Source organism: Nuphar pumila, chromosome 10, assembly GCF_984573655.1.
Source record: "Nuphar pumila chromosome 10, dmNupPumi1.hap1.1, whole genome shotgun sequence".
Classification (NCBI taxonomy): Eukaryota; Viridiplantae; Streptophyta; class Magnoliopsida; order Nymphaeales; family Nymphaeaceae; genus Nuphar; species Nuphar pumila.
In genome coordinates, this window is record NC_143258.1 from 103908397 (window position 1) to 103922635 (window position 14239).

Here is a 14239-nt window from a genome sequence, read left to right on the forward strand (position 1 = left end):
AAACTCGATCATTAGAGAATGAAACCATTATCATTAGTTGTAGATTTTGAACCTTCTTTTGGTTAGACGGCCCCCTTTCCCTAGGCCAGATATCCAACTAAATATGAATGAATTAATAGGATTCAGTAAACAAAGTATTATAAAATTAATAATCATATTCATATTTGGTATGCAGCTACGTATCCAAATCTATGTCCAATGTATAATCTGACCCAATTACATGTAAAATATATCCAATTAGATAGTCAGATCTGGATTCGGTTTTACCTTTTCCATCTTACTGTGAATCTGAATCTGATTAGTTAGGATTCAATAATGCCTAGATCTGAACGAAGATGGACCGGTCGGGTTAGCATATCAGTCAGATAAGTATCAAATGCAACTACATATGTATACATCCAATGTCTAGGTCCTACTCAGAAATCCAGGAAAAAAGTCGAAATCACTTGCTTGTATATTTTCCCAAAATAATCAAAAGAAAAAAAACTTGGATGTATATAAGAAGCATGGACCTGTGACATGCCATGTTGGATCCAGATCCAAAGATATTAGACCAGTTGGACCCATACTTACGCCTGGTCCGACCCGTTTTATCTGAAAGGTTGGTCGAGTGGATCCATTCTATCCAGTTAGGGTATTTTTGTCACTTCAGTTTCTCCAGTGACATAAATTCCTTAAACAACTCCAACGCGGGACCCACGTAGTAGTTAGTAAGTTCTTGACGGTGCCATCTACCAAAAAAATGACAGTCTTGTCCTTTGACTTTTTAATAACCAAAATACCCCCATCTCCAGGCAACCCAGGGGCCAGGCCCGGACTGCAACTAGGATCAGATTAGCATACCAACTCTGACCAAAGCCTGACTAGTGATGAACCTCGCAGAGTCTTGGTTAACTCGGTCTGCGCCGTGCTTAAGTCTAGTTGGTGTGGATGAGCCCAGGGAGTGGTGCAAATGTGTTGGCTTCATCCAACCGGGTCTAGACAGTCCCATTTCAACCTAGAATTTGGGCCAAAGAGTAGGGTCCCTATATTGCTAGGCTTTTGGTCCAACGCTATTCAGATTATGGGCCTTACGACCCAGTCAATATTTGTGCCCAGGCCTTGCGAACTTGCCAGCCACAAGCTCATGACTCGCCAAGTCAATTGTCACGAGCTGGGTCGAGCCTTGGAAGGACATGCTTTGAGCAGGTTCTGGATGCATCAACAAATGCAGCATACTAATACTTTGCCAGATACAAGCCCATGACTGGGTCGAGTTTTGTACAAAAATGACTTGTACTGGATTTTGATTCATGATGATTCGGGCCGAGTCAACTAAGTCAAGTTGACTTGGCGAGTTTTCAAACCTTGTTGTGAACAATGAAATGATAACAAGGCAATCCTGCATAAGTGATCTAGTTCTCAGTGAATAAATAATAATAATAATAATAATAAGTCAATCCGTAGGGTGGGTTCTCTTGATTTTTTTTTTATATTTACACCGAGAAACCACCCCAAAGATTAAAGACCTCACGGTGCTAACTTAGCATCACTGTACTAACAACATAAAACTGCATGGGTTTATTCTTTGGCCCGAAAGAGTAGTTTCACTTCAGCTTGGGCAAGGGATGACGCCCATGAGATTTGAACATAGACCGCCTGCCTTGCGACCTACCTCCCCCCAGCATCCCACTGTGCCAATCTTGTTGACAAGACCAAGATTGACTGATGTTTAATGGTGCGTTTGAATACCTTGAATCTCTTATGTGTGCATTGTATCTGACATAGACATTGGTTGAAATTCAAGGTAAACAAACACTGAATCTCGAATCCCACCCTAAATAAGTAGGATCAGGTACAATGTAATTGCACAAGAAAAAAAATGACGTCTCTGTCCGCGCAACACGTGTGCGATTCGCGGCGTTGGCCTCACAAAAGCTTAGCCGGTGCCTATATGTTTGTGGGGCCCGACAACACGTGTCGTGCAACTAGATGGGGCATCACTTTTATTTGTGCAAATTGTATTGCACCTAATGATCGCAAAATAAGAATCCAAAATTCATATAAGATACACATGTCTCTAAACCAATTTGATTTGATCCTTTTCTTGGTTTAGAGTTGGATACTCAAAACTAGGGTTGCAAGCCTTTCCAACCCGGATCAAACTAAAATGCATGGGGATTAGAATCGGGAATCAAATTCCGAACAGCCCAAAATTGCGAAAGCTCCACCATGGATCCAACCTATTTGCATCCCTATTCAAAACCACAAGAATCGACCTGTGATAAATTAAAATTTTATTTTTTGAAAAAAATGAAAAATAATATTAAATTATATTGAAAAAAGTTTAAACATATTAAAACATCAGAATATAATTTGTTATACTGCATTAAAGCCGCCTGACGGTGGTCCAGACCCCATACCCACTATTGTTATGGGCCCATGGAACGATAGACAAAAGGAAGGCTATTATGGTCATTTCAAGAGTCAAAGGATAATACCGTCTAGATTACAAACAACGGTAAAGGAACAAATAGAAAAATTACCAAAGTACCACGGAGAGGCATTTATATAAGGAATTTGAACATCCGAGAATTCCACGCTCTCAAGTCTCAACCGTCCTCAACTCCCCCACACGGAATCCCGAACGCTTCCCTTCCCGGAGAGAGGATGAGGATGAGGAAGGGAACGACAGCCATGGTGCTCACCGGAATCTGTTTTCCGGCGACCATCCTCCACATTCTCTTCCACGCCGCGGAAGCGTTCGACTTGTTGGACTCGCCGGTTTTCTCCCCGCTTCTCCGTAATTCCTTCTCTCATTCTCTTGTTCGTTTTTACTTCCTGCTCAATTCCTTTTCTCGCCGGAAAACTTTCCGTCTCCGATACCGTGTTGTCCATCTGGGGGAGAACGTCACGGCGGTTCATCCCCAAGATGGACGGTCGTACTCCACTCCACAGAGAACCGAGGTGTTCAGCTTCGAAGGAAATGGTCTCCTCTGTCCTTGGCTGTGTGCCGAATCAGTGGAGGACATGATTGTCATTTTTCGAAATGATTGATGGGAACCCAGTTTTGTAGAAGAGAAGATGACCGATCTGTCCCTTGGTCATCTTGAAATGACAATAGCCGTGTTTGGATGCACACACTTATCTAGAAAAGTGGGATATGTTTGGGAAATTACAGTGACCTATACTTGCAATATCCCAACTTATCCCGGTTTTATCGACCACACTACAAGCGTCCGAACACTTGGTTATGACAATGGGGTTGTGACATTGTGTGTGTGATCTCACCATTCAACCCATGTCACGACCAGCCTGACTTGGTACAAGTTTTTTTTTTTAAGGCAAGCTGGGGTTAGTCTGACCCCCTACCACTTATACAACTATACCATTGGGTTTTGAACCTGCAACGTCCCAATACAAGGAGACGTGCATTAGCTGCTCCTACTAAACAAGCTGAGCCCTCATTGGTGACTTGGTAGAATTTGGGAACGCCGAGTGCCCCAAGTTTTTTTTTTCTGAAAAATAGGGCATAATGGCAAACAGATTTCTTAGTATTTAGTTGAATAGAAAATTCCGTGTATTCATTGTTTCAAAGTATTATTTAAAACTACTATTTACATTTTGAGCGTGTCACATGTTTCACCGTGTCATGTCGTGTCACTACAGAGTAGGCCAAAAAATGGTCTGTCCTTGTCACATGGTTTTCCTAAAGGAATGAAGTTGTTTGTATGTGTGTGTTTTGTTGGTAGATGATGCATGCAAAGGCATAGATTGTGGGAAGGGCAGTTGCAGAGTCACAAGCGACCATATCATTCCGTTCGTGTGTGAGTGTCAAGAGGGTTGGACAAAACTCATCAACTCAAGCGCTTTTGAGTTTCTGCCCTGCGTCATCCCTAATTGTGAGTATCAACCTTGTCTCTTTATATGTTCTTGAGGGTCATTTGGTCATTTGATTATCTTTGCAAAATCTTCTAGCCTCACTCGCATGTTTTGTTTCTTACCTTTCCTACGAAAAAGACTTTCATAAGAAATAAGGCTTCTTTCTTAGAAGGGATGAAACAAACATGTTCATAAGAAATTAAATATGTGGTAGGACCCGCATAATAAATGCAAAAGACGGCTTTCTTGTCAAAATGGGTCCGATAACTGGCTTTGGAAGTCCGATACTCTTGGCTTCCAAAATTTGACCAGATTCTCCCACAATTTTCTTATATTTTCCACTCTTGATATGTGCTTCTTACATGTTCTCTCACTTTATTTTTCTTGTTTTTTATGTGTTTCCTCTCACTCTTCTCACTCACTCCTACGTGTTTTCTTTAAATTGGCAGTCTATCATTTTTAGATTTTGTTAAAAAATTAATTCTTACAATAAAATATCATGAAATTTAAAAATAGTTACTTTTATTTTAGTTTTTATTTGTGTTCTTATATTTTTTTATTTTATTTCTCGCTTCCCATTTCCTATACATTTTCAAATACATCGCTTCTCGCTTCTGCTCTCTTTCAAAAGAAAGAGGCTTTCTTTGGATGAAAACAAAAGAAATGCCACCACAGAGGTGGTATCCCATGTGGTCCTCTGTCAAGCAGAAGGCCTTGGATCGAATCCTTCTACCACATGGGGCAGCTGTTCTGCTTGCTTTTCAAAAAAAAAAAAATGGTTCTGGGTGTTTATTATATCACACCTAAGTAAAACTAAGTGCTTCTCCATATAGGGAGGTTTATACCTATTTTGGAGGAAAGATCTCTATTTGCATTTATTATGTGGGCTCTATACCACATACTCAGAAATGTTTTTAAAAGAACATTTCCATGAGCAAGTGTTAGGCATAAAAAACTAAGGAGGCACCGGCCATTGCAGCCAAGCTCCAAGGAGGGTTGGCGTAGCGGGGTGGGGCCTTGGCTGCTAGATGATCAGTCAGGGTTTGATTTTCATGGGTAGCTTCCCTCTGTGCAAGCCAATGCATAGCATAGGCCCCAGGGCAGGGGTCCTAGCCTTAGAGTTTTACGTTGCCGGCACGATGACGGTAGGAATGGCAGGCTGAGCCAATGCAACCAGGTCTTCATGCTGGGTGTGGTTTCTTCGATTTGTAAATTCAAAAAAAAAAAAAAACTCCAGCCAAGATCACCTCAATCTGTGCCCACCCAAACTTAAATGTGTTTTATCTTTGAACCCATACAGACCTTATGCTGGGTCATGGTTCCAGTAGGGAGCCTTTCTTTTTTTAAGGCAAGCTGGGTTTAGGCAGACCCCCACCAGTCATTATTCAACGTAAAACTGGGGTTTGAACCTGCAACGTCCCACCACAAGGAAACGTGCACTGGGCTCATACAACCTTAATTATGAATAAGCTGGTAAATGAGCTGAACTAACAGAACTGAAGTTGTTGCTCGTTCTTGTGGTGAACCAATGAGCTTGAGCTCATGTTGAACCCTGGCACCTTTATAAACAAAATTATAATTAATTTGAAAAATTGAAAATACTAGAATTTGAACTCAATCTACTGAGCAAAGCTCAAAGTTGTCCATTTACAAATTAATCACTTTGTTTCAAACTTGTAACCAATAGGATTTTACCTCCAAAATTATTGCTTTCAAGTTCAACATTTCAACCATCTATACTCTTTGGTACGGTTGTATGACTGGTGGGGGGTCTGCCTAACCCCAGCTTGCCTTAAAAAAAAAAGTATATTTATTACTAATTAATGAGCTGAGCTGAACACCCATTGTTTGTATTCGGCTTGCCCAGCCTATTTTCCGAGTTTGAATGAGTGCTTTACCTGCTGAACACAAGCCATCCCACAAACGGCTTGCAAAAAGAAGAGGGTTGCTAGAGAAGTCATTTTCTTTGTATCCAAACAGATGCAAATTCCTTACACAACTTTTCTTTATAGTGTGAACAAAAAGCCTGACAACTTTTTTTTTGTGTGTGGAAAAGTGATCTGTAAATCAAGAAATTTTCTTTTTTTTGAAAGAGTAAATCAAGAAATTTTCTTGTTTCAACTTTTTTCATTGTTTGGCAACCATCAATTGAGATCACAATGCTGGAAGGTTAAGGCCACCACGGTCAAGTGGGCATGCTTTATGATTCAGTGTCAATGGGTCCAACTCCAGTCTAGGTTGAGTTCTGGACCTTCTGGTGGATCTGGAGCAAAGACTGACCAAATGGATCCAGGTCTCACCAGTCTTACTGTTTGCTAGATATGATCATTTAAGTATGAGTTTAAAGGACTAGACTTTAAACCTAAGCGTTCATTTAATCAGAGGATGTGATCTAAGCATGGAGGCCCCCACCATAGTCACAAATACGGCTTAGATTTTGAAAATTTCATGATATTTTTTAAGAGATATTCGCGAGCTGACAAAATCCCAGAAAATAACACAAGGTTTTTTCAAAATCTCACCTATCTCCAACATATTGCAATATCATCATGATTTTTATAGTTTTAAATCCCTTTTAGTATTCTTATAATTCTTTCATTTTTAGTTTTAAATTATAAATATATAGAGATTGTCCTGATATTTTTGTCAAAGAACAAAGAACTTTCAATTTGTTGTGAGATTTTCCCTACCAAAGAAAATCCAGGGAACAAGATTTGTATCGCAGCTCATGCTATATCCGAGGCATGATATGGAAGAGATGGTAACCCTTTTCCTTTATTTTCACGTCACGATTTTTAAGAAATAAAGAGAGAAAATATGGTATAACGGCAACTTCAAGTCATATATAAAAGCCAAGAAAAACACCTTAGTACTGCCATGTCTGCAATATCAGGGAGCAATCAGGGGATTAATTAAAAAATAAAAAGATATTGAGAAATTTAGAAAATATACTCCAAGGTCACGTTTGGCAATGGTAAAAGAAAATCATAGAAAAGCTAAGAAGTATGAGATGCACAACTGAAAATATATTACAGGTGCAAGAATCTGTCCAAGAAAAAAATTTCAACTCATTACGTGAAAAAAAAATTCCCACATACTAAGATTTTTTTTCTCATTTGAAATCACATAACATTCTAATTTTCACATTTCTGGCAGAGCTTTCATATGTATGGATGTGAAAATTGTTCAAAGATGCAAAATTTGTCTAAGTATGAAAAAATTGTCACTCGCTTGGAACATGGGAAGATTTTGTTTTCATATTTATGCAGAGTTTTCCTATCTTTTTACCACTTCCAGATGTAGAATAAAAATGGAATGGAAAATTGTGAATATTCAACTAAAATTTGTTGCAGTTACATTTTCTCTGGTCTTTTCTTGCTCACAATTGATGAAGTTCATCTCTGTAATTTCAGGCACCGTGGATTTTCATTGCAGTCGGCCTTCCGCTCCAGCTCCGGCTCCCCCACACCCACCTTCTTCTCTTTTAGACCGTAAAGTTTTTGTTCCTTATATCCTGCTAGTGAATAGCCTCAACAGCTCTAATGGGCACAGGTCACATTGTTAGTCTTACGAAGATATCAGCAATTCAACTTTCATTCACCATTCATTATACCATGAAGCATCGGCATCTAGCATAACTGAGACATTACTGTATGCGCTTTTATCACATGCCATGACCATCATCACCATCATGTACCATCATGATCATCACAAATGTATAGTATCTCAGTCAGCACTACCATCATAATCACTGGATGTCACCATCACTATAAAAGTTTAAATCATCATGCTCTACACTACAACATCATGAATCCTACAGATCAAAGGTGTCATCGTTTTTGGCGGTATTCATATATCTGATCTTGCATTTTTATCATCATCAGCCATTACCACCATCATCATTTGTCATGATCATCACCAGTAATACTAGAGAAAGGCTCTTGCAGAAACCCTACCTTTAAAAGCACGATCTTTCATATCCATTTTATTATTAGAACTTAGAAGTGATCTGCCTATAAATTATTAACTAAGAATACTTTTGCATGGTCCAGCATGTACCTACACATACTGCGGAGAAGGGACTTGTGTGAAGACTTCAAATTTAGGGCACAGGTGTGACTGCATAGGGGGCTATGACAACCTTCTGAATGTGACCATCTTCCCCTGCTTCAGTAAATGTATGTAACCGTGCTCCTTACAATCTTCAATGTGATCCTATATGAGAGCCAAGCATTGTAGGTATGAGTTTAGTCCCTTGCAATCATACATCTCAGAGATAGAGGATGCTCAATAGAGATGGCAGTTGCTGGCCCAACTCAGAAGCGGGAGCGGGAAGCGATACGGGAAGCGGGAGCGGGAAGCGAGGCACTTTCAAAATTTTAGGAAGCGAGAAGCGTGGGATGACTTAGAAGAAAATTACGAACCGTCTCCGAAGCGAACCGAAAACGAGGAGGAAGCAAAAAAAATAAAACTATAAAAAAATAAATAAAAAAAATAAATAAAAAATGGGGAAGCGAGGGGGAAGTGCGCTTCCCTGCACGTTTCAGATGCGCGATGTTTCACGCTTCCAAAATGCGCTTCGTGGAAGCATGCTTCCCCATGCACCTAGGCGCTTCCGGTAACTTTGGCCCAACCACATGACTGCCCCAAGTGTTGAGTGTGATCTATCTGCTGAGATGTATGTTGCTGGTGGCATCATTGCAATGCTGGCTTCGTCCTAGTACTGTTTTTGGATGATGTTAGGTGCTTGTTTTCCATTTGGTGATATGCTTTAATTTGGGCTGATCTGAGGCGGCATTCCCGCAGGTTTTCTTGAAGCTGAGTGCTCAAGTCTTGGACTTGGGAATCAATCATCACCAACAGCCCCAACAGCCAGCAGTCCAGCGAGCAGCAAAGGTGAGTCACGCATTTACGCTATTGCATTATGTTTTTCTTTTTTTCTGTATGTTCAGCTGTGCTCATTGAGGAAATGGTGAGTTGTGCATTTTCAATGTTGCATGTTCATGCTAGCCATGCATAAACTTAGTGACTTTGTTAATATCCTCCATGGCCGTGGAAGTTAACAGCTCCCCTCCGTGTGAGAGAGAATGTGTGTGTGTGAAGGTGTGTTGGTGCGTGTGCGTGTGATGCCAATTAGTGAAAATTACTAAAGTTTCACATTGTTTCAGCTGATTTAGGTTTGTCAAGGGGCATAAACTGGATCATTATCTTGGCACTGCTTGGAGTCATGATTCCTATGATATAGAGGAGATCATCACTCGTTGTACAAAATGAGGCAGTACAAAAGAAAAGTGGTTTTTATTCTTAATGTTATTGGTATTGCCATGCTTATTAGTTTCTCTTATAAAAAATTTATGCTTTCTTTGGCAATTTTTCATTACATATGGAGAACATCCGTCAATTTCATGATAACCAAGAGTTCAATTTCGATGAATCAGAGCTTGTCCTCATTTTTTTAGTAAAAAAAATTGAATTTTCCCCATAAATGTGTTTGTCATGTAGGTTAATTTTGTTTGTCATATGCTTTGATTTGCTTAGGTCATGTTTCTCGAAAGTGGAACTTAGACAAAGTTCTTTGTACATGGTTTTGGTGTTCTGAAATGCATTTAAAACCAAAGGACACCACAATCACAATTGTTCTGTGGAAATAACAACATTTGGGCTCTCAAACAAATTAAAGGACTTCTCAATAAAAGATTCCCAGGAAAAAGTTCAGACACAGAATATGAAAATTATTAAGGTGGACAAATGAGGTCTACTTTTGGACTCCGACATGGTTTACCACGTATCAATAATCTAGATTTTTGTTCACTCATGCTGATTTTAGAATTATTATGAATCATGCATACAAGTAAATGCAGAGACACGTCCTCTGAAAGGATGCTAAAACCTATTTTCGTAAGGACTCTGTTACTGATACAGACCTTGTCAACAACAGAGAATTTTGACTTTGCTCAGGCTGATATTACAATTACTGCTAATCGTGTGCACAAGTTTATAGCACAAATCTATCCAGACTGCATGGATCCTAATAATGTTCTCACAATGAGACAGAGAGAGAGAGATAGTGATATCGATATAAATTAAACAGGAAATATGGATGCTAATAATGTTCTTTCAACATCATGGCAACAATGGCTATATAATTCCTGTCTTAAACAAATTGATGAAGAGAAAAGACAAACCGGACCGGACTAGAGAGAGAACCAAACAAGAGATGACTAACTTCTGCATACTAATGGATGCATGAATAGAAGAGAACAATTAGGTTCAACATGGAAGAGTTATTTTTTCTACTTTCTCAGAGCCTCTCAGTAAAATCTCTAAACACCAAGCTGAAGTCATGTTTACCATTCATGGAAGGACACCACTGCTAAATGTGTGTCATTTTGTTCTTCAAGTTCTCTTCTGGTTAATGTTCAAAAGACCAATGATAAATATATTTCCGTTCTAGGTGCCTTTTGTCCTTCACATTCTTTTCTTGTTTGTGTTGGTCATCATCTCTAAATACCCAAAAACATCAAGAGGTTGCAACTTGGCAGAACACGTAGCTTCACATCCAAAAGTAGTAGCGTTGTTTCAGTTTCTTTTAGATGGATCCTCCATACTTACACATAGAAGCATGACACCTATTTTAAAAGAAAAGGCCCTTTCTTTTGTGCATTATTGTTCACCGTTTATCAGTACTTCATGCATCACCTAAGAAATTTGGCAAGAATTTTGTCTGTTTTTCAAAAATTTGTTCATAAATATCTTCCAATGTACAGTTTTATACTTCAAACGAGAAGACTAAAGGTATAGTGTTACATCAGCCAGATTAGCATCTCAAGTACATTGGTTGTGGCATTTTCACAAATTTGGTTTCCTCTCAGGAAAACTGTCCTCATCTTTGACTATAAAAAAAACTGTCCTCATCTTTGCATCTTCTGAAGCTAATCATGATGTCTCCTTTATGAGCTCAGATATACAACTATTCAAGTAGCCGTTGCTTGCACAGCCATATTTGATACATAAAAACGATGTAAATTTTAAGCTTCAAGTCTTGTTGTTACAAATGTGTTCCACCATCCTTTTTTTTCCCTGCTCACAGGTTTTTCTAGTTGTGCATTTACTCTGTTTACATTCTTCCCAATCTCTAACTGTATATAATTTCTAGACTTCTCACCCCTTCACCTGATCTGACTCGAGATTACCCTTATGCAGTTTGGGCGAATACGGAAAGGAGATGAACATGAAACTTAACACATTTATAGTGTTCATCTGATGAATGAACCTACAGAAATATCAAATGTGCGGTGGAAGATTATCATTTTGAGTTTGAAATGTTGAACTATTAAATAAGAACAATAACAAGTCAATTTATCAGAACAAAACTCATCATACCATAACAACCCCATATTACACAAAACAATTAGTAACAGCAGTAGTAGTAGTAGTGGTGGTAGTTTGTGATCGAGATAACTTTCTATATAGAAACTTATTAACCAAAAAGATCCAAAGAGTGAAAGGATGTAAACAACTGTGAAATACCCAAATTGATCAAAGAAAAATGCCGGGTAAATGGCGATACCCAATTCCCCTGCTAAATTACAGCATTGCCACTAGAACACAGAGAAGTTTAGTTACTGAACAGCCAACAAGAAGCAACAACCCAATTTCCCCCATCGATTCAACTCCTTCCAATCACTCCCACCTTCCCCAATTGGACTGAAGCCCCAGAAAAACAACGGAACCAGAACAACAACATTGAAGAAAAACGAGAAAACGGGAATTACCCGAATCTAATTCCTCGCCAAATTCTCACTTGGTCTTGACAGAAACCCCAGAGGCCCCGGCAATGATGACAGCGGTGGTCATGTCGAGGAAGAGCCCGTGCTCGACGACGCCCTCGAGCCCTGCGATCTCCGCCGCGGCGGCGCGGGGGTGGCGGATGGGCGTTTCGAAGAAGAGATCGACAATGTAGTTTGAATTGTCAGTCACGTAGGGCTTCCCGTTCCCCGATTCAGACAGCCTCAGCTTGGCCTCGCAACCCTCCTCCTTGAAGATCTCCTTGAGCCGGTTGAGATTGTAGCGCCAGCAGAAGGGGACGACCTCGATGGGGACGGCAAGGCGGCTGCCGCCAAGGCCGTCGACGAGCTTGGAGTCGTCGACGACGACTACGAAGCGGTCGGAGGCGGCCTCTACCATCTTCTCTCGGAGGAGGGCGCCGCCACGGCCCTTGACGAGGTTGAGCTCGGGATCGACCTCGTCGGCGCCGTCGATGGCGAGGTCGAGGCGGGGGTGATCGTCGAGGACGGAGAGGGGGATGCCGAGGGAGGCGGCCTGCTCGGCGGTGCGCTTCGAGGTGGGGATGCCGACGATGTCGGTGAGCTCGCCGCGGGAGAGGAGGTCGCCGAGCTTCGCCACCACGAAGGCGGCGGTGGAGCCGGTGCCGAGGCCGAGCACCATGCCGCTCTCGACGTAGCCCACCGCCTTGTCGGCGGCCAGGCGCTTCAAGTCGTCCTGGGAGAGGGAGGCACGAATCGCTGTGATGGATCTCCTTGATGATGATGATGATGGTGGGAGTGATAATGATGAAGAATGTGATAAGGAGGGGGGGAGGAGGGAGCGAAGGAAGGTGAGAGAGGAGGAGGAGGATGTGGTGGTGGAGATGAATGAGAGGGATGCCATGGTGGTGGTGGTGGTGGTGGTGATAGGATTGGTTGGTGGGTGGGAGGATGAATTGATGATGATGGGATGAGGGGACGAAAGGTTAGGGGGGAAGAAGGGAAGGTTGGGTGGTGGGGATTTGGGTTGGGGTTGGAGGGAGGTACTGCCTGGAAGGTGAGCTGAGACATGTCACATGGACACGATGAAAATGACACGGGCACGATTTTTTTTTTTTTTTACTTTGTGTAGCTTTCACTAGTAGTAGTCTACGAGGGGACACGACGCGGGAGCGAAGTTGGGGTATCATTGTTGTGACTTGTGTGGGGTTGTGCAGTTTTTGTAGATTTTCTGATTTGGTTGGAGGATGGGGAGACGTTTGTTTTGATTGGAGAAGATTTGGTTGGTGAAAATTGTTAGGGTTAAAGCGGATGTACCAGGTCTTTCCACCAAGTGTGAATCGATGAAAACAATACAACGATGACACTGGAAGAAGTAAAAAAAAAAAACAAAATTCAAAACAACAACCAAACCAACAACGGAAACAAAACAACACACAACGATTTATGTGGTTCCCTCTCTACTGAGGTACGTTCACGGCGACCAATAGGTCAGCAACTTCCACTATCTTCAAACAAAGATTATAGAGTGACCAAAAGGCATAAGCCTTACAAACACACAAGGTGTAACGAAATGAACAAGAGGATATACCTCACTGAAGAACAAAGAACGAATGATCTGAAGAACCAACTTAACGAAGTTGTCCTGAAAGAAGTGTATGGTCGAACAAGTCTTCAATGCGAGGTAGGGGATACTTATTTTTGACTGTTGCTTGATTCAACATCCGATAGTCTATACACAACCTCATAGAGCCATCTTTCTTCTTTACAAACAGAACTGGTGCTCCCCATGGTGACACGCTTGGTCTAATGAAACCTTATTCCATCAACTCTTGGAGTTGTTTCTTCAGCTCCTCCAACTCTACTGGAGCCATACGATAAGGTGCTTTCGAGATTGGTGTCGTCCCAGGCACCAACTCGATATGAAAATCCACCTCACGCTGTGGAGGTAGTCCAGGCAACTCATCCGGAAACACATCTGGGAATTCACGAACCACTTCAAGTTCTTCTAAAGGTGTGACCTTCGACTCGCAAGAGAATACATTTACTAGGAATGCTCGGCACCCCTGTCGCATATACTTCTGGGCCTTTAATACTGATACAATTCGGCCCTTTACTGTAGGTCTCGAGAGCCGAAACTCAACCTTTGGCAATCCTGGTCGGGACAAAACCACTTTCCCTTAGCGACAGAGAACGTTGGCATAATGTTCATATAACCAATCCATCCCCAAAATGACATCATATTCAGTCATATTTGCTTTGTTCTCTTCACACCCTTTTGGTGCCCTAAAAAGAGTTTCTCATACTCTTCTGCCTTTTCACACTCTTCCTGGTGCGTCTCACATGCAACTTCTCTCTCATCCATCCCATATATAGAGGATGAGACCCGCATTAAATGTGAAAGACTAAACGTCTTACACAGCTTACGATGCGCTTGAAGTGCCTTATCACGAATCATTATTCAGCGATAAACACAAATCGCTATCTAGCGATAACCACAAATCGCTATCCAACGATTCCACAAATCGCTATGCAGCTGAAGGCACTCACCACAAATCGTCATCGACAAATCAATGATCCTCAAGCTCTAAATAGTTGAATCGTCATTCAGC

At 41.2% G+C, this 14239-nt stretch overlaps 2 protein-coding genes across 3 annotated transcripts; one reads left to right on the top strand and one right to left on the bottom strand.

The window, feature by feature from the left end:
• Nucleotides 1–2594: 2594 nt before the first annotated feature.
• On the top strand, nt 2595–9231 carry LOC149827721 (uncharacterized). 2 transcript variants are annotated; one of them, XM_090018227.1, is made up of 6 exons: nt 2595–2782; nt 3732–3881; nt 7275–7352; nt 7914–8039; nt 8668–8757; nt 9030–9231. In XM_090018227.1, the coding sequence occupies exons 1-6, from the start codon at nt 2650–2652 to the stop codon at nt 9104–9106; spliced, it is 654 nt and encodes a 217-aa protein (XP_089874353.1). In that variant the 5' UTR covers nt 2595–2649; the 3' UTR covers nt 9107–9231. The 2 variants fall into 2 exon arrangements, with proteins under 2 accessions (XP_089874353.1, XP_089874352.1); XM_090018226.1 differs by lacking the exon at nt 9030–9231 and having other exon boundaries at nt 8668–8953.
• Nucleotides 9232–11170: 1939 nt separating this feature from the next.
• Nucleotides 11171–12634, bottom strand: LOC149827722 (putative ribose-5-phosphate isomerase 3, chloroplastic). The gene has a single exon (XM_090019569.1). It carries the CDS (start codon nt 12529–12531, stop codon nt 11662–11664), a length of 870 nt encoding a protein of 289 aa, XP_089875695.1. The 5' UTR covers nt 12532–12634; the 3' UTR covers nt 11171–11661.
• Between the last annotated feature and the right edge of the window lie 1605 nt (nt 12635–14239).